Here is a 22,338-nt window from a genome sequence, read left to right as displayed (position 1 = left end):
TCAGGAACAGGTGGAAGAGGTTGGGACGGTCCCTGGATATAGATAGCTCAGATGGAAGTATGCAGAGCCTGCTGGCTCCACGTCCCACCGTGCACCCAGCTGCAGTGAGCCTTCCTGGGCTCCTGTGTAGACTTGCAGTAGACACTTCCCAGTAGGAAGTGGGGAAAGCCTAGCCATGTGCTTGCCCTCTCTTCTAGAAAGGACTGTATGTAGGAGGGTCCGAAGGGTTGTCACAGAAAACCTACCCTGGAAGTTCAATAGCAATAGATGGTTTTTAATGTTTTTAATTAAATCATTACATCACGTTGTGACCAAAAACTAAAAATAAATTTTTGGAAGTTCTCTTATGGAACTATTACCTCTAAAGAGTAGCACGGGGCCCCCTTTCTGTTTCCACTAAGTGGGATGAAACCCTTGATATTACACATAAAGTGCAGGGTAGCTCTGAGAGCAGGAAAACAGGAAGCCATTGGGAATTTCTGTGTAACTACCACAGAACACCTGGCAGAGCCATGGAAGGGAAATGTTCTTGACCTCTTGGTTTCAGGGACTTCAGACTATGATCACTTCTTCCTGGCCAGTCATGAGACAGGATATCATGGAGGAGATGGGGGGGGGGTGTAGACAAAGCTGCTCAGCTTGTGGCAGCCACAAAGCAGGGAGAGGGACAGGAAATGACAAGGACAAAATATCCTCTAAAGAGTCACCTCTAGTGACCAGCTAGGTCCCACCTCCTGAGGTTTCTGTACCTTCTGAAAATAGGGCCACCACCTAGGGACCACGACTTAGTGCATCCATCTATTCGAGGAACAGTTACATCCTAACCATGGCAGAAATGGACTATGGACTAGACAGAGGCCCTGGGACAGAAAGAACCAAGTGGGTGATTCCTGGGTTTCCTTCGGCCTCACTTTCTCAGAATTGGAACTGAAGAAGCCATGACCAGGAAACCCAGGAAAGGCCAACAGGCAGACTCAGAAAAGCCCTAAGCTAAAGGGGCAGCCTAGGAAACAGAAATCATCTGCATAGCAACTATTCAACGTAAAAATAGCTACAACAGTCTGGTTTGGTGACCAGAAACCATCAGCTCAGTATCTGAGGGTCCAGGAGAATGTGCCACGCAGGGTCTAAGAATCTGTGGGTTTTACAGTACTGGAGAATAGGGTCAGGAAGGGCCCAACTTTACCAGTCCTGGAAATTGTTTCATCATCATCATCATCATCATCATCATCATCATCATCACTTTTTTTAAAATAAATTGCAAGGTGAGAGATAAGCCAGATTGTTTTGCAAGCCCTGGATCCAGGCATATGATGGGTATTGCTTGCTTACTAAAATTCCATAGTTCATAGGGTTTTGAAGCCCTGAACTTGTTTTATGGTTCTGACTTTGAGGTAGGGAATTTTCTTGAGCCAGGATTTACACCTTTGCCAGCTGTGGGGAAGCCCAAACATCCTTCCCAGGTGGGTTCACAGCAAACAAGTAGCTGGCCAGGATTTTCGTCTCCATTGAGGGTGAACAAGGAATCCAGACCATCCCTAGAAAATACCGAAGGATCTTGGGTGTCTAGCATACCAGACTCCCTCTTCCCTGCTGAGACAATATCGAGGAACTGGTTCAAACAGAACATTTGCCCAAGATCAGACATCTCATAAGACAAAACTCCCCAGACTGCAAAAGAAAACCACCTGTCGTGCCAAGACCTAGGAACATCTCAGAGACTTGCTAGACAGTCCTCAGGTGCCAACATTGAAATTCAGAAATGTTAAACTTATTTTGGGAAAGATTTGAGGGCAGCTGTGGCTTTAAATATATATGCTTCAAAAAGCAAGTATGAATATATTCTAACAAATAAAAATATCATAAGCACAAAGAGATCTAACACACCAGGGGAGAGAAGGAAGAAAATAGAAAATGTCAATGTGGGAATTATTGTGACTGAATTAAAAGCTCAACCAATGAGGTAAGCTAAGGGCAGAGGGAGGGGCTGGAGCTAAATCCAAGCTGACAAAACCATCTATGTGAGTAACAGAGAGAGCACAGATTGGAGTGAAGGCAAACTCGGGACCCAGACTGAGGCGTGATGCCTGTGACCGGAGACCTGAGAGGAGAGAGCAGGAAAGACAAATATACTCAAAGAAAGGTGAGCAGACTCTAAACAGAAACACCGCATGAAGCCTACACTAACAAGGCCTGCTGTGATTAATCCTCAGAAAACCAGATTAAAAAAAAAAAATGAAAGTAACTTGAAATCAGCCAGAGAGAATAGAAGATTGCCAAGTAAAATAATTGCGATTACACGAATTTTCTCATAAAAAAGGAATGATGGCAGACAGAAGGGTCCCAATAGTTAAATGCCAGGACAAAAGCGTCTTACAGATCCCAGAGCTATTGAAAGTATCTTTTGAAGATTAAAAATGCCTTTCCAGCCATTTCCTAATTAAGGAGGAATGAAGATGAATTGTCCCTGGCAGAGATTCCTAAAAGGACTAGATAGAGAATTTCTCTAAACAGAAAAGGAAAAAACAGAGTGGAAACCCAGAGTGTTAGGGAAGAGCGAAGAGAAGGGCAGAGATTTTCACATGTTGTGGTTGAAGCAAAAGCCGTACCAACTGTCCAGTCTGAGTCCAAATGTACATAGTGAAAATGCTTAAACCAAGTGAGTGGGGAGGGGAGGCCATGTGGACAGGACATGGAGCTCTGGGGTGAGGACAGCCAGGACAAAACTCAAAACCCTTCAGACAAATAAAAACAGAATGCTACCATTTCTTAACATGGCAGGAAGCAGAAAGGAAGCAAACGGGAGCAAGGAAATGGCAGGCAGAAAGTGAGGCATCACAAATCTCATCAATTAAAAGCTGTGTACAAATAAATAAATAACTTGCACAGTCAGCAAGTACCACCCCACCATAGGATGTCTGCAGAGAGGTTGCCTCAAATATCACCATGTGGCTTGGGTCAAAGGAAAGCAGGGTAGGGGGTCATCAAATCAAGTAGACTTCAAAGCAAAGATTGCTACAGCGGGAGGAATTGTGGGAGGATGAGCAGCCAACTCCCGACCAAGGAGACTTGGCAATGTATGCCTGCTCGCCAGACACGGAACTGCAAAATATATGAAGTAAAAGCTGATGGAGCCAAAGGAAACAAAGCGAAGTGCAAGAGGCCGCTCGTGGAGCATCCTGCTGTGCAGTACCTGACTGGAGATTATTTTGAAGGGTTGTGGGACTTACACCAACATCAACCATGCCCAGACTATGAAGTAACCACAGAAAACTGATAAGAACTGAGACCGTTTACATTGTGCTCTCCAACCAAATTGGAAACAGTAATCAGTAACGGAAAGATAGCAGGGACATGCTCAAATAACTTGAAAACATTGTGTCATTAATGTGTCAGAGAAGTATTAAGGCAAATCACAGAGCTGGCGCTCTGTAAATCTCATTAACATTGACAAGCCTGTACAAAGGCTCATAAGAAAGAACACGAGGGAAGAACGTACATTGCCAGAACCAGGAAAGAAAAAGACCCTGGCAGACTTCTTGTAGACAGGCCCTGTGGAGCTCTAAATACATAGAGTAGGTGACAAAAATCAAGGAATCCATCAAGGTGAAGCAGATCATCTTCCCCAAGAAAGAGATATCTGGACCAGATGCTTCCATTGGAGAATTCTACCAAATATTTAGGAAAGAATTGAAAGCAGTTACTCATAATCAAAGGAGGAAAAAGGGAAGGGAGGGGAGAGAAGGGGAGGGGAGGGGAAGGGAGAGGAGGGGAGGGGAGGGGATGGAAGGGAGGCAGAGCCATACATACATATATCCATGCATACATACATAAATAATACATACATATAAACATGCATATATAAAAACAAGCATCCATATGCATCCTTACAAACATGCGTATAAAAACATAAAACACACACACGAACATACACACACATAACACACACACACACACACACACACTAGGGAGAGGCAGAAAAACAGTACCAGACAGGACACTACATGTCACAACCTTCACAAATACAAACAAGCTTGACAAGGGGAGGATATGATCAGACCTGTTCCTTGCTTTTCTGTGTTTGAGCCCAGGACTTTTTCCAAGTTGCTTGTGTTGATATCTCTATCATAATCATCACTAACATCCTCATTTTTATTGTTACCTTAGACAGAGTCCGACTGTATGGGCTAAGCTAGCCCAGGCTAACAGTCTTCCCGCCTCAGCCTCCTAAAAGCCAGCACTGCAGGCAAGCCTTACCCAACCCAACAGACTGTTCATTCTTCTCACATAGTCTCCTCCTGGGACACGAGCCATTGCACGGGGCTAACTCCACAACATCTCTAGGCAACAAGGCTCTTTCTTCAGAACAAAGTCGAGAAGGCATTTACGATCACTAGACTTCTCATTTGTTTTTTGTTTTGGGATTAAAAAAAAAAAAAAAAAAAAAAAAAAAAACTCCAGGTGATTCTGTGCTTGGGTTTTTGATGTTTTTCTTAAACACCGGTTCTTCTTTGCAGCTGTCTTTTCTTTTGTTCTGCTGCTGACCTTCACAGCCATATACTTTGAGCTATTATTAAGGCCACTCTGACCTTTTCATATAATATGTTCTAAAATGCTCTGCAAACTTGTTCTAAAGTCTGGGCATTTGTGGTGGGCGGCACTTATTACATCTCTCCTGAGCACAGTAATTTATTCACAGAGCTTTCCTCGTTGTCCTCTGCCACAGACAGCCATGAAGCATTGTTTTGTGGGTCGTTGTATGCCATGCTGCAGCTTCCCCTGAGATAAGGCAGTTGTCTGCCCAGCCAGCCAGTGTTCTGTGTGTAACTTGTATCCATACTTTAACCAGCTGACCTAAAGCTATTCAGCAAGTCATCCTTATTGCCTATATATCTTGAACAATTCCAAACATGTGTCATAAAAATTCTCCCTATCGGTAACATTCAAATGTTTAAGCTGCTGATATATTTTTAAAATGCAAGCAGTCCACAGGGTACCTTTAACATGGTCATGTTTATGACCACTTCTCTGATACCCTACTCCCACTGGATGGACCATGAAGTCTACTCTTTTCAAAGGACTGGGAGACAGATGTCAACTTGAGGTTTTTTCCAACACATTAAAGAAAAGGATTTACTATATAACACAACGGAGGTACTGAGACTTAACACACATATGCACACACACCGTGCCAGACTCTGAAGTTTTGAATGAGGAGAGGCTGTGTGTCTTGGCAACCACTGGCTGGCTCAGCTGTGAGATTCCGCAGGGTTGAGCCTCTGCATAAACCTTCCATGTCTCTCTGCTGTCATTCCTAGGACCCTGAGGGGCTGGTAAAACACATGAGCTTGTAACATTCTACGACGGTGTTTTCTTACCCTTCAAAGACCAGGCTGTATCCACTGGGGTTCACGACTCTACTCTTCTCATGACATCAGAGCTTGGGATACAAGAATGCAGTGGTCCCCTAGAAATGTTCTCTCCCAGTTTATAATCGCTACATTTACATTCTAGACATGTAGTGAGTCCTAAAAACTATGAGCACATAAATGGCCATGGACTTGCCAAAGGAAGTCCAGCACTTCTGCTCTGGGCCAGGTTAGGGAAGGTGCGCTAAGGGAAAAGCTGGAGCCGTTATTATTAGACCTTCCATTTTCTACCAGCATCAAACCCCTCATAGCCTGAAGAGGGGGGTCAGTGGGCAGCTGCCGTGTACACGGTTTCGGGAAGCAGATACGAATACACGGCAGTACTGGGAAGCTGATTGAAGGCTAAGAGAGACGAAGGGTTGTCAAGCCACGTCGGGCAGGGTCCTCTCTTTGTGGGCCTGTTCCCTGTGTCCACTGAAAGAGGCCAAGGAGAGAATGGAGCCAAGATGTAGTGGCAACCTCCCCAGGGATCCCTGGTATGGTTTAACGATATTCAAGGCATCTGTCTTGTTACTGGGATGGGAATGTAATAGAGTGGATCTAAGCGGCAGAGTCAGTAACAGTGCAGTAACAGTAAGAGTCCCTCTACTCCTGGGTCGAGGGATAAGAAGCAGTGCAGATGTGAGATGGGCTCCTCCTGACTTCCAGGTGTTGAGTACGTATGTCAGAGAGTCAGAAAACCAAGTCCTGCCCTATCATCACCCCTAAGCAAGACCTTCATCTCTATCCCGTGAAAGCACCCTGATCCCCCCCCCCACAGAAATGATGGCTTCAGATCATCTGTAGACTGGGGTAACTTGACCTACAAACTAAAGTTGACAAAAAAAAANAAAAAAAAAAAAAAAAAAAAAAAAACTTCTCCAGGCCTAGGACTATTCCTTTCTATGTGACCTATACATGCCCTATACTACTGTGAAACACTTGAAGCACATAGATAGTCCAGTGAGTGTTTTTAAAAACACAATGAAGAACTAATATTTGTTGAAATGTTTTAATGATTTGGTTTTGTTTAGTGGGTACCTTTAAAGACATCTGTCTATAAACGAAAAGCAAGGAAGATCCCAGTGCCCACATGTGTCTCTGCAGTTCCCTGTAACCCCCAAACCTGCCTTTTTATTCTGCATAGTTGGTGTGTTCAGACTGAAAACAGTGTACTTTGGCTAAGGTAGCGAATGAGCCAACTGCCTTGCTATTTAGTTAACCAGAACTATCGCAGAACGCTCACTCAAAATTCATACTCTTTTCTAGTCCAAAACATATCTGTGCAGCTGGCAAGGAGAGATGCTGTGCTTCACGGTGGATTTTGCACTGGGATTCACCTGCTTTGACGGTAAGACAAAGGTAAGATGTAGGGAATTCCTGCGGCTCTGTGCCTGCTCCTTTGCACTTAAATCAGATATGCCTGAGAGCAGGCAGCTCCCACCAGCTGTGCTGGAACTGAAGGTCTGCCTATATGATCTGCCTTCCTGCTTGCTAGTTTGTGGTCCCTGGGTGTTTACAAGCCCTAGAACCCGTGCAGCAAAATCTCCAGTGAAATGGTGTTTGGCAACTATGATTCAGCGACAGACAGAGGTGGGGAGGGAAGGAGAGAGAGGAAAACACAGGATAGGTTTTCATAATCTCCCTGAAGGAAAAAAACCCATAACACTAGAACAGAGTGAAAAGAACCATGGCTAAAAACCTGAGTGGTTTTGGTGAGAGTATGCTCTGCACGTTGGTAGACTGCATCCAGGCACGGAAAGCTGTCCTGGATTCCAGCTGTATTGATTAAGCCGTCTTTGTGAGCAGTAGAAATCACTGGATTATTTCCACCATCATCTGAGGGCTCTCCAAATTACATAAGTGTTAGGAAATCCTTCGCCAACGTGAAGAGCCAATGCTCTTTCACATAATATTTATGAAGACCTATTTTGCTAATTACAAATGAGTGATGTTTGAGGACACACGCCTGTGGGGAATGCTGCTGTGAGCTCGGGATGCCAGTAGATTTAGTTTGGAGATCTCGTTGGCTTTCATTAGCAAGGACAAAGCACAACAGCCTACGACAGAGCCACAGAGCAGATGAGTGGTCTCTGTGGGCGGCTTGAGCGGGATCAAGGGGCCCTGTGTTACAGAACCCCGTGGCTCTCGCAGGAAGCAGCTTCCTGTGGTTTCTCTTGCAGAATAGAGCAGAAAGGGTGTCCCTACTGTCCATTCGGGGTATCTTGGATCCCTTCAGATCGGCTGCTGCTGATCAGCACTTAGGAAACCCTGAACTGTTGGAACTTTACTTCTTGTATAAAGCTTCAGTTTGATGATGTGTCACCGGACATGAATGACGGCAGTGTGTTTGGGGACGGCCTCACTCTTGAACTCATTCATACACATGGATTCTGCTGGATCATGTCTTCATTTCTGTTACTAACCATAAGGACATTTCCCGAAACCTGCTTTCCACACACCTTGGGCCAGCTCAGCTTTGGCCTCCCATCGTACCCAGAGCCCACACTTCCGAAGTGAAGGCTCATCAAAGGCTTCGAAAAACCAGCAATCTTTTTCTCGTAGCTGTTTCCAAACTGCTGTATCTGAGCCTCTTAGTCTATGCTCTTTTGTGACCCAGTCTCTCAACCAGTTGATAAGTACTCCCAGACAGCAACTTTGTCTACAGCTCTTCCCTACACCCTTCTTTTTACCAGAACAAAGATTTCAGCCAGGACAAGTCTGCCCTCTAGGGGACATGTGGAGATGACTACAGGTTTTTCCTCACTAGTACCTGGAAGGGTACTGTACTCTGCCGCTTCGGGATGTCCATGATGGGGGGCCCAAAATGCGGCTTAGCACCTGCCATGAACAGGATAGAGCACCAGACAGACTATTCAAGCAGCCTGTGTTCAGAGGGGGAGAAATCCTGAGACAGAAAAGGAACCTGCTTTTGTTAAAGAATCCTGTGGTACCTGAAAACTCACTACGAACATTGTCACTTCACTTCCTCTAAGTGACATTATCATGATGTTCCCCCCACCCTCGTGGACTCACATGGTGACTGTAGTAATAATAAAATTGTATTTAAAAAATGTAATATCAAGGATGGATTTCAATTCTGCACCCAGCATCAAAGGCCATTCATGCTTATAGCACAGGGTTGGTGAGCAAATGACTTCTTGGTCCTTATCAAGAGTTCTTGGCACTGAACCTTTCCATGAGCATGGTACTCACACAGATGGATGCAGAACCTACACTTGCGACTTACCATCTGATCTAGACTCCAGACCTGAATCTTCTTGCCACGTGTGTCCTTCTGGGATGCATATGGGGTTACAGCATCTACCTTGGAGGAAGAAGTGCCCTTCCACGTGGTTTCTACTTCCTCCTCTCTGACACGCCGTCTTGCAGTTCAGGACACCACATCTAGGACCTTCAGGATTCCACCTTTAGGGCAGGTTTGCATGGTCGACCTCCACACAGTCTGCAGGATTCTATGTGTGTCTTTGGCGCTGCACTTAGCAATATCCCGGGATAGATCCCAATCAAGGCACTCACCTAGGAAGAGCAAAGCCCAGCATAGCAGTCCTATTGCCTGCTGGAGGTCCCACTGACGGTCTACTTCTGCTTCTGTCTCTGGCTTATTCATGGTCAGCCAGTCTTCCTGCCACTCCAGGGACTAGAACAGCACACATAAGAGTCTTCAAGAGACTGTTTGTGAGAATCTTAGCATTTCTACCTACTGTCTGGTGTGCAGCCAGGGATGGCAACACGGCAGGGGAAGAGCTTGATGTGAACCCGGGTTCCTAATGACTTGGAAGTGGGGTCTAGTATTCTGTAGCTCCCTTCCTGTTTCTGTAGGATCTCGGGGAAGTTCTGAGCTGGTCTGCACAGGCCACAAGCAACATGTTCGACCTCACAATTGCACGGCCTCTTGCTCTTGTGTGGGGGTTGAACCCACAGTACACAATATCAACTAAGTCACACATTAGCCATCTTCCTCTACTCTGAAATCCCCTCCTGCTCCCTTGTCTTCCTTTTTACCAGGCAATGTCCTTACTTCCCATGGTAGGTCTCGAATGGGGCTCTGAGGACATGTCTTAACATTTAATCTAGCATCTCTCCCTGAAAATTAGCCTTTCAACAGTTTTAAATGGTATCATTTGTTTCATAATGTGACACATGACTGCTATGAGCCCTTGGGGACTGGACTCCCTGGTGACGGATTATCTAATCAGTCTGAACCTTGACCATTAAACATTAGAATTCATGTCAAGCCTTTAATGCCTCCTTGGGCTAGACAAAGTAGGCTGCCCCTTACCCAGAATACCATGGATAAGGATGGGGTCAGAGATGGCTCAGTCAATACAGTGCTGGCCTTGCAAGCATGGGGTCCAGCCCCAGAACTCACCTAAGGAAGCCAGAGGAAGCAAAGACAGGTCAACCCCAGGAACTTATTAGCAACCAGCCTTACCTATTGAGTAAGTTCCAACCTAACGACAGGCCTGTCTCAAAGAAAAAAAAGTGGGTGGCAACTGAGGAACAACTGAGGTTAACCCTCTGGCTTCTATATGCATGCCTATATACATACATACATACATACATACATACATACATACATACATACAGAGAGAGGGGGGAAGAGACCCTTTTAAGGCACAGTGTTGAACAGTCCATTTGTATATCATTGCTGAGACACAGCTAAATCTATGACTTGGCATATAGCTCTCTATATCAAAGGCCTAAGAAAACACGATTTGAGGGTGGAATATGATTTGGTGGGAGAGTATGATAGCATGCACAAGGCCTTAAGTTCCATCCTTAGTAGCACACACACACACACACACACACACACACACACACATATGCACCATGCTAGGATTCTGATAACTGTTTGTGATTTAGTGGATATCCACATAGACATCCCTCATACACTAATGGCTCAATTCTGTAATCCTCGCTTCTCTTTTACCAGGGAGAGACAAGCCGTTGTCTCCAGGCATCAGTCTATTCTATCAGCTATTTCACCAACATAAGGAGTAATTAGGAAGGACAGGAAACATAGCCAAGCATGTGTCCTACCCAGATACTAAATGAGAAGACCATAGAACATTTGTACATTTCTAGAATGACATTTTAAAGATATCAAAATTAGAATAAACTAGAATACCATTCTAGGTATGTGGCCCCAGCTCTGGACCTGACATGTCTACAAGCTAGCTGGCATGAGAACTCTGGTCAACACAACATTTTTTTTGAGCTGTCGCTTGATGCTGACTGATGTTCTGGTCTTGTCATGGTACGTGGAGGTAGGGGAAGAGCTAGAAATGAAGAGGTAAAGCAGAGACTGGCTACTCCTCTTTACTCTCCGAGTTCCAGGCTCACATGTATAGAATAAAGAACAGCCAGATCCCCAAAGATCTTCCTCTCCAGCAGCTATTATCCACAGTGTGAATGCCCAGCCTTGTCTCTAGTGGGATTACAGCACTAACATAGGGCAGAGGACTCCAGGGTTTATGCCACTCTGATTTCCAGCGACACCAGGTCTCCAGCCCTCTCTGAAATAAGCCACACTTCAGAATTTTCTGCCACACAAGATTGGAGGGAGCAAATCTTTCTGGTGCCACTAACTGGAGGGTTCCTGGAATGGTGAGAGTCTGCTTTTCTTGCCTCATGGATGTTCCATGCTCATAGCAGCGATACTCCAATTTGCTCACTACAGATCTCCTGGTGGGCTGTGCCTATGAATGCTGCGCTGGTGCCTATGAAGCCTGAGCTCCAGGCTAGAATCCCATAACTCTACAGTGTGAAGGCAGGAGGAGGCAGACACACAGAGACCAAACTCAAAAGCAAAAGGAAGTGACTAAGATACTGAGGTCATTCTGCCAGGGGAAACAAAACACCATGATTCCAGTGTCGTAGTCTCTGTGGACGCCACCAGGCATTCTAACTAGGTATCTGTGACACTGTCTACCCCCAATACATTAAAGCCCCAAGTAGTTTTGAAGGGATGAGCAGTGGCTGTTAACAAAAATTGTCATTGGCGAAAGCAAAGCAAGGGTTGTGTGTGTGTGTGTGTGTGTGTGTCTGTGTGTCTGTGTGTCTGTGTGTCTGTGTGTGAATGCTTTGACTGCTAAAACCACACAAACACAAAGGTGCCTTCCTGCTCCATGACTGAGAGCTGAGTGTTGCGATGTCACCAGCCTTTATTACTCCAGCAGGACTCAATGCCCTTTCCAATCCATCTCCTGATGTCTGAACTTACGTGAGTACTATTTGTGTCATGATCTCTAAGCAACCAATCTGGGCTCTGAGTTCCCAGCTTGCAAACCCAGATCTGAGGCTCAACTGCATATTTAGGAAGGGCTCAGCGTTCGGAGACTAAGTAGCTTACTTAGACCACAGGCAGAAAAAGTTTTCATGGTTTTCCAAAATAGTTTTCTTTTAAATAAAAGATAACATTTTAGGTTCACGAAACAAAGCTTGGGACTTTGAAAATTGAGACGAATGACTGTGAGTCATTAAAGACAACGAGCTAAATAAGTATCAGACATCCTAAGGTGCTATGGCATCACCATGCTGAGGACATAAGGCTCATGTGAAAAAATTCTGGAATAAGCCTGCTGACCACCCCCATTCATCATGCGGGCCTGGATGTTTTGCAACACATCCCAAAACAGGAGAAGCAGGACCTCATTTTCTTCCGTCACCCCAAATAAGGGCTACACGATGAGACTGGTGGTCTCGGGCTGTGACTGGGGTGAGATTTTTCATGTTCTCTTTAATTTCTGCTCTGAAAACAGCCTGGCACGCAGATCTGCCAAAGCAGGCAGAGGCTCTGCCTCAGCACGGAGGAAATGCGAAGGTAGAGCGGATGGTTCTCAAGTTACTGTGGACAAATGTCTTGACGCATAAAAGCAGCAAGAGCTGTGAGACTTTTCTGTTGATCCGTGTCCTCAGTTCACTATAAAGAGTCTCACAAGGCATCATGACACCAGTGTGAGGCATGGCACTCCCCTTGCCGTCGAGAGGGTCAGAACTGTTTTTTGAGACGTTCCATTCCTTGTCTGCCTAACACTGAAAATGCTTTGTTCATTTAGAAAATGATGTTTGCAATAGAAACAACCTGAAGGTTGCTAAAACATTGCTAACCCCCATTAGTATTTTTTCTAGGACAACAAAGATTGTGGTTTCTCTTTGCGAGGCAGGTTCTCCCTTGGTAGCCCTGGCTGGTTCGAAGCTCACTCTGTGAACCAGATTAGCCTCAAACTTGTCGTCACATTCCCATCTCAGCCTCCTAAGGACTGCGATTACATCTTACCTCTGAGGCACCTCAGCAAGGGCTCCACGGACACTTGAGGTCGTGGTGGAAGGCACTGCTGCCTGTGTCATTCTGTTGGTTCTTGGGAACCCAAGACTCAATGATAGGATGTAGCCATGATGGGGTGATCAACCAGGAGGCAAGCTTTCCGTTTTAACGGGTGGGTACCCTTCAGGGCGGGGGACCTCATTTGACTTCATAGTTCCGTAAGGAAACCTGCCTTCAGTTGATGTTACAGTCTTGTAAACAAATAAGGACGCAATGGTCTTAGGAATCTTCCAGGGTAGGTACAGGAAAGCCAGAAGGGAAAAGCAGGGTGAGGACTATTGGCCAATATGAGACCCTGAGCTGGTTGGGCATGAGGTCAGCCTCTACACACTGAAGGCAGGCATGATGTCAGAACAAGTGGCAGTTACCTGCTAGGTGCTTTACATCATGAAGAGATATTAATTCAATGAATGAATGAATTAAATATAACTCTGCTTATAAGTCTCTTATTTGTTTCATCTCTGCAGAACGTCCTCTGGAGATTCAAGTTCTCTCAGCTTAAGGGATCCTCAGATGACGGGAAGACTCGAGTAAAGTTGCTCTTTCAGAATCTGGACACCAAGCAGATTGAAACGAAGGTACTGCCTGTGCACCCTGCACTCAGACACCCTGGGAGAAGGGTTGGCAGAAGAAAGGCTGCCTGTGTGAGAGGGACCACGTTCAGGCCAGAGTTAGAAGGCAACTTAAACTCAGGGCTGATACTTTTCCATTGAGAGTTTGTGACCTGGTATTGTGACAGATGAAACAAAGTATTTAAATCTAACAAAATCCACAATTTGCTTAGTAAATAGCAACAGGAAGTCGAAGCTTGGAAATGCTCTAAGAGTCAAATTCCAATTGAGGAGTTTTGCAATCTGCATTGTTTGATAGAGTCATCTGAGGCACTGAATGTAAGAAAAAGTCCCTTGTCCCCTTCAGAAGCACTACACTGAGGCATCTCTTTATTATCAATAGGTAGACTTTCTTCTTGTTTTTACATAAATGCGTCATCAACAAACTAGCTTTAATACAAACTAAAGTCAAACGAAAGTATCAACTGGGTGCATTAAAAGGTGTGTGTGTGTGTGTGTGTGTGTGTGTGTGTGTGTGTGTGTAATTCATACGCATTGTTTAGAGACATAATGTCACCTCTTTCCTTGAATCTCTTTCTTATGACATTACCCTGAGCAACACGACCTACCTGACATTGTTATCTGTGAAGGATTAGGTCTATTTTTATCCTGCCCTTGTCTCACTCCACAAAAGAACGTTTCAGAACTGCTTTCTACGAAGAAGAGACATGATATAGAATTACTTGGCTTTTCTAGGTGGAGAGTTGGCCAAAGGCAGTGGTAGAGGGACATCCTGGCAGGCTGTGGACAGTACAAGGTGTGGGACCCTGAAGGGAAGTGGGAGGCTGTGGGCTCCTTAGATGGGACATTCAGGCTTTGGGTTCCTGAAGGGGAGGTGGGAGGACTGTGGAGCTCTGCAGTGAGGGCAGACTGTGGAGGCTTGAGGTGGTAAGCTAGGGGAAACAAAATCTGTAGAACCCTGAGCTGGAGGGAGCTTGTGAACCTCTAGAGGGCCTGAGGACAACCTGTGAAGCCCTAAGCTGGGGTTAGCTGTGGACTCCTGGGTTTAGGCTAAAAGTGACGAATGGACGAGACTCTTAGCACATTGGGCTGTCGCTGTCTCAGCAAGCTGCATCCTGTCTTCTACTATGAGCCAAGGCCTTGTCTGAGTGGGGATTACTGTAGGAAGAGTGAGGAGGCAGAGAGTGACCTGCAGCACTTTCCTGTCAGGATTTCTTCAGGGAGGGGCCTGTCACCTTTCCCTGCCTCTGGCCTGTCACTCCTTCAGTCTGGGAGTCACAGGGTCCCGAGGAGGTTGGTTCATGGTAGGCTTGAGGCACCGTTGTTCCCTGGAACACACTCTGAAGGAACAGCACATGATGGCCTGACATCTGAGATGCCCCTGTAAGCAGGTGGTACTGTGGGATTTCAAGGTATAATTTCCTATCTTTTAACCATCAGTCAGTCAACTGAAGGTTAGCCTTGTTGATAAAGGGGAGGATGTGTCAGCCTGAGACGAATGAGAATTGTCATGTAGTGATCTGCAATGAATGTTAACTTCTCTGTGGCCCTTAGCTTGAATTATGTGGATTTCCATCCTGGTTGGTTGAGAAAGAGAGAGAGAGAGAGAGAGAGAGAGAGAGAGAGAGAGAGAGAGAGAGAGAGAGAGAGAACGAGCTAATATTTATAGAGATGAATAGTGGGTAAATAAGAATTTAAACTAAAAAAAATTAATTTAGTTTAAATTAGTTTAATAATAATAGTTAATAAATTTAATTTAAAGTAAAACATTTAAACAACAGGTAAAGAGAAATTTTATGTACACACATGGAGATGCCTGGGAGGTGTGTGGGTGCATCTCAACAAATTCGGATGCACAGACTTGCAGCCCAACCCCCATCCTTCACAGATCTCAGACTACCAGGGCTCCTCTGGGAACACAAGCGCGGACGAGGCACAAAAAGGCTGAGGTTTTAACTGAAGTGAAACAAGAACGAGGGGCACCTCCTGGCCTTGGAGGCTTCTGCAGGTTCAGCCCTGAGCTCACCACGATGAGGGAAAGAAACAGAGGTGATACCTCACCTTATACAACCCCACTCCCCTCAGAAATAGCCTCCCCAGCTGCAGATGCTATGGCTTATGAAGCAAGGGGGAAATTAGGCCGCTAGGTGTTCTTGGGGTTAGCATACACCCTCATTCATTCATTCAATCAATCAATCAATCAGTTGAACTAACTCTCTCTCTCTCTCTCTCTCTCTCTCTCTCTCTCTCTCTCTCTCTCTCTCTCTCTCTCTCTGTGGTATGTGTGTGTTCACGTAGGCGTGTGCACATGGACATGTGAGTGCACATACATACATGTATGTGTACTGTGTGTAGAGGCCAGAGGCTGATGTTTGATTTCTTTCTCAGTTCCTCTCTGCCTTATTTTTTGAGTTTGCTCTGGACTGGGACTCACTAATTCCGCTAGGCTGGCTGTCCAGTGAGCTCCAGAAATCCACCTGTCTTTGCCTGCCCACGGCTGGACAGAAGATGTTGTCTTTATGTGGTTACTGAGTATCTGAATTCAGAGCTTCATGCTTGTGTGGCAAACACTTTGCCTCTGAGCCATCTCCCCTACTTCTAAGATCTTCATAAATGGAAAGACTTACTTTCCTGGAGTTTTATTTAGCTGACTAGTTATATGGCTTACCATGAGATTATGAGGAGGTGCAGTGTTGGGTAATGGTGGAATAACTGTTCCTACCCCTACAGCTAGCTTCTGTTGTGATGTGACTCTCACCCCCCCCAACACACACACACACACACACACACACACATACATAGACCTTATGTCTGGGTTCATTGGCTATATTTAAGTTTCTTATGGTTTCTTCTGTGTTTGAGAGTGAGCTTTTCAGGGCAGGGTTAGATAAGTTATCTTTGCAGCCTACACATGTACTAAATAAGTCCGTTTTAAATTAGTATGTTAACACTGAAAGAAACTTAGTACAGAAATACAGAACATACTGTAAAATGATGGGTATTTGGGTGCATGCCTGTAATCCCAGCATTGGAGAGGGTAGAGTAGCATCCCAGGTTGAAAGTCATCCTTGGCTATACAGCAGGTTCAAGATCACCCTGAAATATATGAGCCCCTGTCCCAAGGAAGAAAGAGAGTAGGGAGGATAAGAGAGGAGGAGGGTAAGAAGAAGGGGGTGTGTTAACAAACACATCCAGAGTTTTACAAATTTCTCAGGAGAAAATCATTCTTATTATTAAAATGAAGTACTTTCATCACGGCAGACTAATACAGTCATCTTAATATTCCCATCCGTATCCCTGTAACAAAGCACAGTCTAATGAAGAATAATTCTGTCTTTGGAAGAAACAATAGCACATGATTTTCAGTCTGTAAGAGGAGTCTCTATCATCAGGAAGCCAGTGAAGCCTGTCTGATGCTGAGAGGAGAACTGGGCGTGAGCAGCTGTGAGCTCAGAGCAGACAGCAAACAGAACTCTGCTCTCGAGTCTCCCACAGAGACCAATGCCGGGCATGGATTTCTGATGCTGCTTCCTCAGCCACACTGAAGTCAGCAGAAGTGGACAACCCATTCCAGCCATTACACAGGTTGTCATAATCCTCAGGAGGAGGAACCGGGGACAGCTGAATGACCTCAGGTGCAGGAAGAGTAGAGACAGGGGCACAATACCCCTCAGGAGCAGTGCTTGCTTCCAATGTTCCTCAGAGTCATTTGAGTTTGCTCCCATGCAAGTTTGCTTGCACAGCTTAGCCAGGACACTATAGCAGGTGGCTTTCTTTGGAATTGACCTATCCTGGCTGACCACAGAATTAGAGCTACCCTATTGACAGAAACTTGTAGCTAAATGTAATCTCTAAGCAAGTGTGTAACCCTTCTTCCATCAGAAGACACTCTGTATCAAGTGGTAACTTGATGATACAGTTAACCCATCTAGGATGTTTCTGAGGCTCTCTGGCAACTAGCATCCTGAGCTTCCTAAACAAGCTGACCCTGAAGAGAGGCAAGCATATGAGATGCCTGTCCTCTAAAAATGATCTCTGAAGCTTTTGCTGCTGCCTTTAGGCTAGAGGAAGGAAGAAAAAGAGTCCAAGGCAGGAAAAACTAGCATAATTAGACACTGGGATGTTCTTTCTAGAGTGAGACAGGTGGATACTGGTGGAGGCCAGTATGTAGCTTGGGTTGGAGGACAGGTCTGTTCATAGTCCTGGGAGTTTCAAGTCCTAGGTTCAGCCAGATCTGGTGTCTGGCATCTGAGGATTCCTGGTTCACAAATGTCACCTTCTCTGTACCCTCCCTTAGTGGGAGGGGCTTTTAAACAAGAATACAATGGTCTCTACTCATGTGACCCCACCATCTCCAAAAAAGTCTCTTATCACTGGGGATTAGGCTATAACATGACTTGGGGGTGAGCATGGAATCTCAGCTGAGAGCACCGTTTCCTTCATCTCAGCAGGCTTCTCGAGAACCTGTGGGCAGACATGGGATGTGCTTGTAACCATCACCATCAGATAAACTCGGGATGATACACATCCAGTAATCTTCAGAGCCAGCTCACCCCAACCTCGGAAAATGATTCTCTCTCTCTCTCTCTTTTTTTTTTTTAATGAGCTATGAGATTTTTGAAGATAATAATAACTCATGGTGTCTGTTTAAATTTTAAGTTTTAATTGAAATTTAAAGATTTTTATTAGTGACAAGAAAATGCTATCCAATTAGATGATCAGGAAGCCCCACAAGAGGTCCCTTAGTCACATCCTATGTCTTGGATCTCTTCTATAGCACAGATACCACTTTCCAGGTGCCACTTAGATTTGGGGAAAGGCAGGGGACCCCCACCTCCTGGGAAGTGATCCTGGGCTCAGCCATCACAGAGATGGGGCTCTACCTGGAAAGAGGAGATCTCTAGAAAGCTAATTGAGTTACTGGATCTTTGTCAAAGGATTATCTCCACATACGAAAAGACACTGTCCCCAAAGGCAAGCACCATGAGAGTGTTGGACACCCTGAAGCATAGCTGGTCTAGCTGCCCCTGGCAGACATATGCTGTAAATTTGCTTTTTCCTCTCTGCAAGGGAACTGACTAGATTGTCTCTTCTACTCCCTGTCCATTTCATTAATCACGTTGCTTCTAATTATAGTTTATAAAATAACAGATTCTACAAGCAGAGCCAGCTGGGTCCAATTTTCATCTATGTTTTGGAATGTGAGTGTAAGCTCGTTATTCACTGCCCCTGGAGATGAGTGAGGGCTGAAGACTTGGGTTCAAAGAAACAACTCATATTGGTGATAGAATGAAAGGTGAATTCGAGCATGGCGTTTTTAAAGGGGGGGGGGAACAGAAGCACAGGGATGGGTATGTCCCCCTGAAAAGGGAGATGAAAGTCATCCTTCATCCTCACTAGAACAGGAAGAGAAGCCAAGAGAAGCCAGGAGGCTGCACTGGGTAGTCCTGCAGATGTTGATGGTTCTCCAAGTGGCAAAGCACAGACTGGTATGAGCCAGTGCCAGCTTCATGCATTTGTAAATTATTTGTACACCAGAATAACCTGAAGATATCTTTCCAGGGCATCACTATCAATATTTCACCCCTCAACATTAAATTAAAAATGAGGGAAATTCTATACTGTCCTTCAAGATATTGACCTCGGTTGCATAAAATGAGTAGGGGTTATTTATCTTTGTCAGAACATGGAAATTTCCAAATGAAATATTTACTAGCACAGGGGAAAAAAAGGTGAAACCACACAGACTTTCTTCATTCCCAGCTTCTTTTGCTCTCAGTATGTGTGTGAGATACCCTGGAGCCAGTGCAAATTACAAAAAATGGTATTAGTTAAAACAGCTTTGCCCAAGGTTCTCGTTCATCTTAAAGTATTCTGAAACACCCAACGTGACAGAATCAAGGTTACTTGGTGAAGTCATTTTTGTCTTAAAAAAAAAAAAAAAATCCTGCCAATGTCAATACAATGCATTAGTTTGTAATTCTGTTATTTACTGAAGGAGAAAGACTAAGAAGAATGTGAACCAGAGGTGTCTGAGAGATGGTTTGGTGGCGGAAAGCTCATAGAGCTCTTGTAGAAGAGCCAAGTTCAGTTTCCAGGCCCCATGACTTTCTGCTTGCAATGCCTGTAATGCAATTCTAGTTGAATCAGCTGGCATGTTTTGGCTTCCACTGGCACCTGTAGCCACATGTACATACTTGGTGCAGACATACAACCGTACACATAATTTTTCAAAATTTTTAAAAAATGAATTCTTCTTTTAAAAACATCATATGTGAGTCAGAGAAAACGGACAAATTCATCACCTAACACAGACCACAGCCTACAGACAGATTACAACACCAATTTTGAGGGTGACATTTTAAAATATTTGCCTTCAAATCCTGCCAAATATTGTGGTGGTTTGAATAAGTATGGCACCTATGCCCGTGTATTTGATGGCTTAGTCACCAGGGAGTTGAACTACTTGAAAGAATTAGAGGGATTAAGTAGTATGGCCATTTTGGAGGAAGCGTGTCCCTGGGGGTGAGTTTTGAGGTTTCAGAAGCCCCTGCCAAACCCAGTCACTCTCTGCCTCCCTGCAGATCAGGATGTAAAGCTCTCAGCTTGTTCTCTATCTCCATGTAAGCAAGCTCCTGTGCTCCCTGCCATGATGCTAATGGACTAAGCCTTTGAAACCTGTAAGGAAGCCTCCAGTTAAATGCCTTCTTTTGTAAGCGTTGCCTTGGTCAGGGTGTTTCTTCAAGCAACAGAACAGGGACTTGCTAGAAGATATGACAGGGTTTCCATTTCCAGAAGGCATGGTCTTACACATCCCTTACCCAGTGGCTACCAGAGTCACAGTTAATACCTGTTGGAGTTGAATCTGAGATGTTCCCCACGTGTGTTTGAACTCTTAGTCCTCAGCTGCTATTGCTGACTTTAGACATTGTAGAAACTTTAGTACCGGGCTCCAGCTAGCAGACATGAGCTGTCTGGGGTAGGGCTTAAACGTTATATATCTGCTTCTGTTTCTAACTTGAGGTCTCTGCGTCTTGATCTATCAAGATATGAGGTGCTGCCACCACATGCCCCATATACTCCCACCACCATGAGCAGCTCCTGCCCAATACCTTCCGTGATGAATGGCAATCTCTTGAAATCTGTAGCCAAAGTAAATTTTCCTCCCTTAAGACCCTTTAGATCCTTTGCCACAATGATTTTAAAGGTAATTAATTGAACGCTGAAACCTGGGCATCTATGTTTTCTCCAGTGTATGCCTTATACATATTCCTGTGCAAGTTTATGATAATCCTAATTATTGCTTAAGGGAAGCAGTTTATGACTTCTTACTGAGATATCTGAATTGTTGATATCAGTGTTCCACTTTAGAGTCACCATTAAGCCGAGTAAGGGTCATTGTGGTACCAAGACAGTTGGTATGATAACAGATGGCTCTAGGTGACTAGCAGCAGGCAGTGTCTACAGTGTGCACATGCTGGGCAAAAGGATGTCTCGCATCCCCAGTAGAAAAGAGAGGTAGTGTATGGTTCCATGCAGCTACAACAATTAGTGGGCAACTTAAAACTTACAAATTGTTGACTTCTGGACATGTCTTGTATTTTCATGTTTCAGTGAACCACATGTGGCCACGACTCAGAAAGCAAAACCACGGTCAGTCTCCTTGATGCGAGTAAACTCCAAATAGAATGAGGAGAGGCACCTCCTTCGAGGAGGACAGTTTACTCCATGAGTTGATATCCTCTTCTTCTGCTCACTCCTCTCTCTCTGTGTCTCTGTCTGTATCTGTCCCTCTGTCTCTCTCCATTTCTCTGTCTCTGTCTCACTCTGTCTCTGTGTCTCTTTCTGTTTCTGTCTGTCTCTCTGTCTCTGTCTCTGTCTCTCTGTCTCTCTTTCCTTCTCTCCCTCTCTCTCTCTCTCCCTCTCTCTCTCTCCCTCTCCCTCTTTCTCTCTCTCCCTCTCCCCCTCTCCCCCTCCCTATCCCCTTCTCCCTTTTCTCTTTCACACACACACACACACACACACACACACACGCACACACACATACACACACATACACACATACACACACATACACACACGCACACACACATAAACACACAATACACACATACACATACACACACACGTGCACACACACATGCACACACATGCACACACACATGCACACACACATACACACGCACACACACATACACATACACACACACACACACACACACACACACACANCACATACACACGCACACACACATACACATACACACACACACACACACACACACACACACATACACACACACACACACATTACTTCACCATTCCTGGAGAGCACACCCCTCACTGGTGCAGTCCTGATGCTTTGGGGGTCTTTGGGGGAATCTTTTTATCCCAGTTGTGCCAAGAAGAGCAATCCTAACCCTGCGTAAGTCTGCACCTCTCAGAGCTAACATTGCCTTCTACCCTAACTCAAGCCCTCATCTTTTCTCACAGACTCTCGTCCTTTCCTGAAAGGAATTTCTTTCCATAGGTCTTCTTTTCTTTCATTCTGTCTCATGTCCTTGCCCCACAGACATGCCTCTGCCTCCTACACACCCTCCATCCATAGCTCCCTGTGCTTCCTGAAGGGCTGTCCTTAGCGTGATGTTTGTGCCCTCTTGTGTAGGATCTCTCAGAACCTATTCTGCATAGCTTCTCCCTAATGATACCCATGCACAGGCCCATAGCTACCATCTGCTTTTTTGCTGTTGGTCCTTGGTTCCTGCCCTTTTAAGGAATGTTTCCACCTCCCACCCCTGCACAAATGCAAAAGTGCTTTATTCAAGGATTGCTACAGAAGGGAAGAAGGTACCTTCAAAATTACCTTCTCCTCCATCCCTTGATACCTTTACTATGGGGTTACTGGCTGTGTTCTTCCAGTTTGATGGCGGCTGGCTTGTCTGTATACCCCTTCAACAGCACCACCCACCTGTCAAGGTAGACCCAGGACAAAGACAGCTGTAGAATA

General features: G+C 45.1%; 1 protein-coding gene across 8 annotated transcripts in view; it reads left to right on the top strand.

Annotated features, from left to right (window-relative positions):
* Positions 1 to 22,338, top strand: part of Sntg2 (syntrophin gamma 2) — a 201,540-nt gene that overhangs the window by 174,247 nt on the left and 4,955 nt on the right. For 7 of the 8 annotated variants that reach the window (XM_021202074.1, XM_029540556.1, XM_029540554.1 and 4 more), the window contains 2 exons: positions 6,678 to 6,770; positions 13,227 to 13,337. In XM_021202074.1, the coding sequence (XP_021057733.1) occupies positions 6,678 to 6,770; positions 13,227 to 13,337 (204 nt within the window). Of the gene's footprint in view, positions 1 to 6,677; positions 6,771 to 13,226; positions 13,338 to 20,945; positions 21,003 to 22,338 lie in introns of those variants that run through there. The other variant, XM_029540555.1, reaches the window with a different exon arrangement.

Source organism: Mus pahari, chromosome 7 (assembly GCF_900095145.1).
Source record: "Mus pahari chromosome 7, PAHARI_EIJ_v1.1, whole genome shotgun sequence".
Classification (NCBI taxonomy): Eukaryota; Metazoa; Chordata; class Mammalia; order Rodentia; family Muridae; genus Mus; species Mus pahari.
The sequence above is the reverse complement of the archived record's forward strand: the minus strand, read 5'-3'. Positions and strand labels throughout refer to the sequence as shown.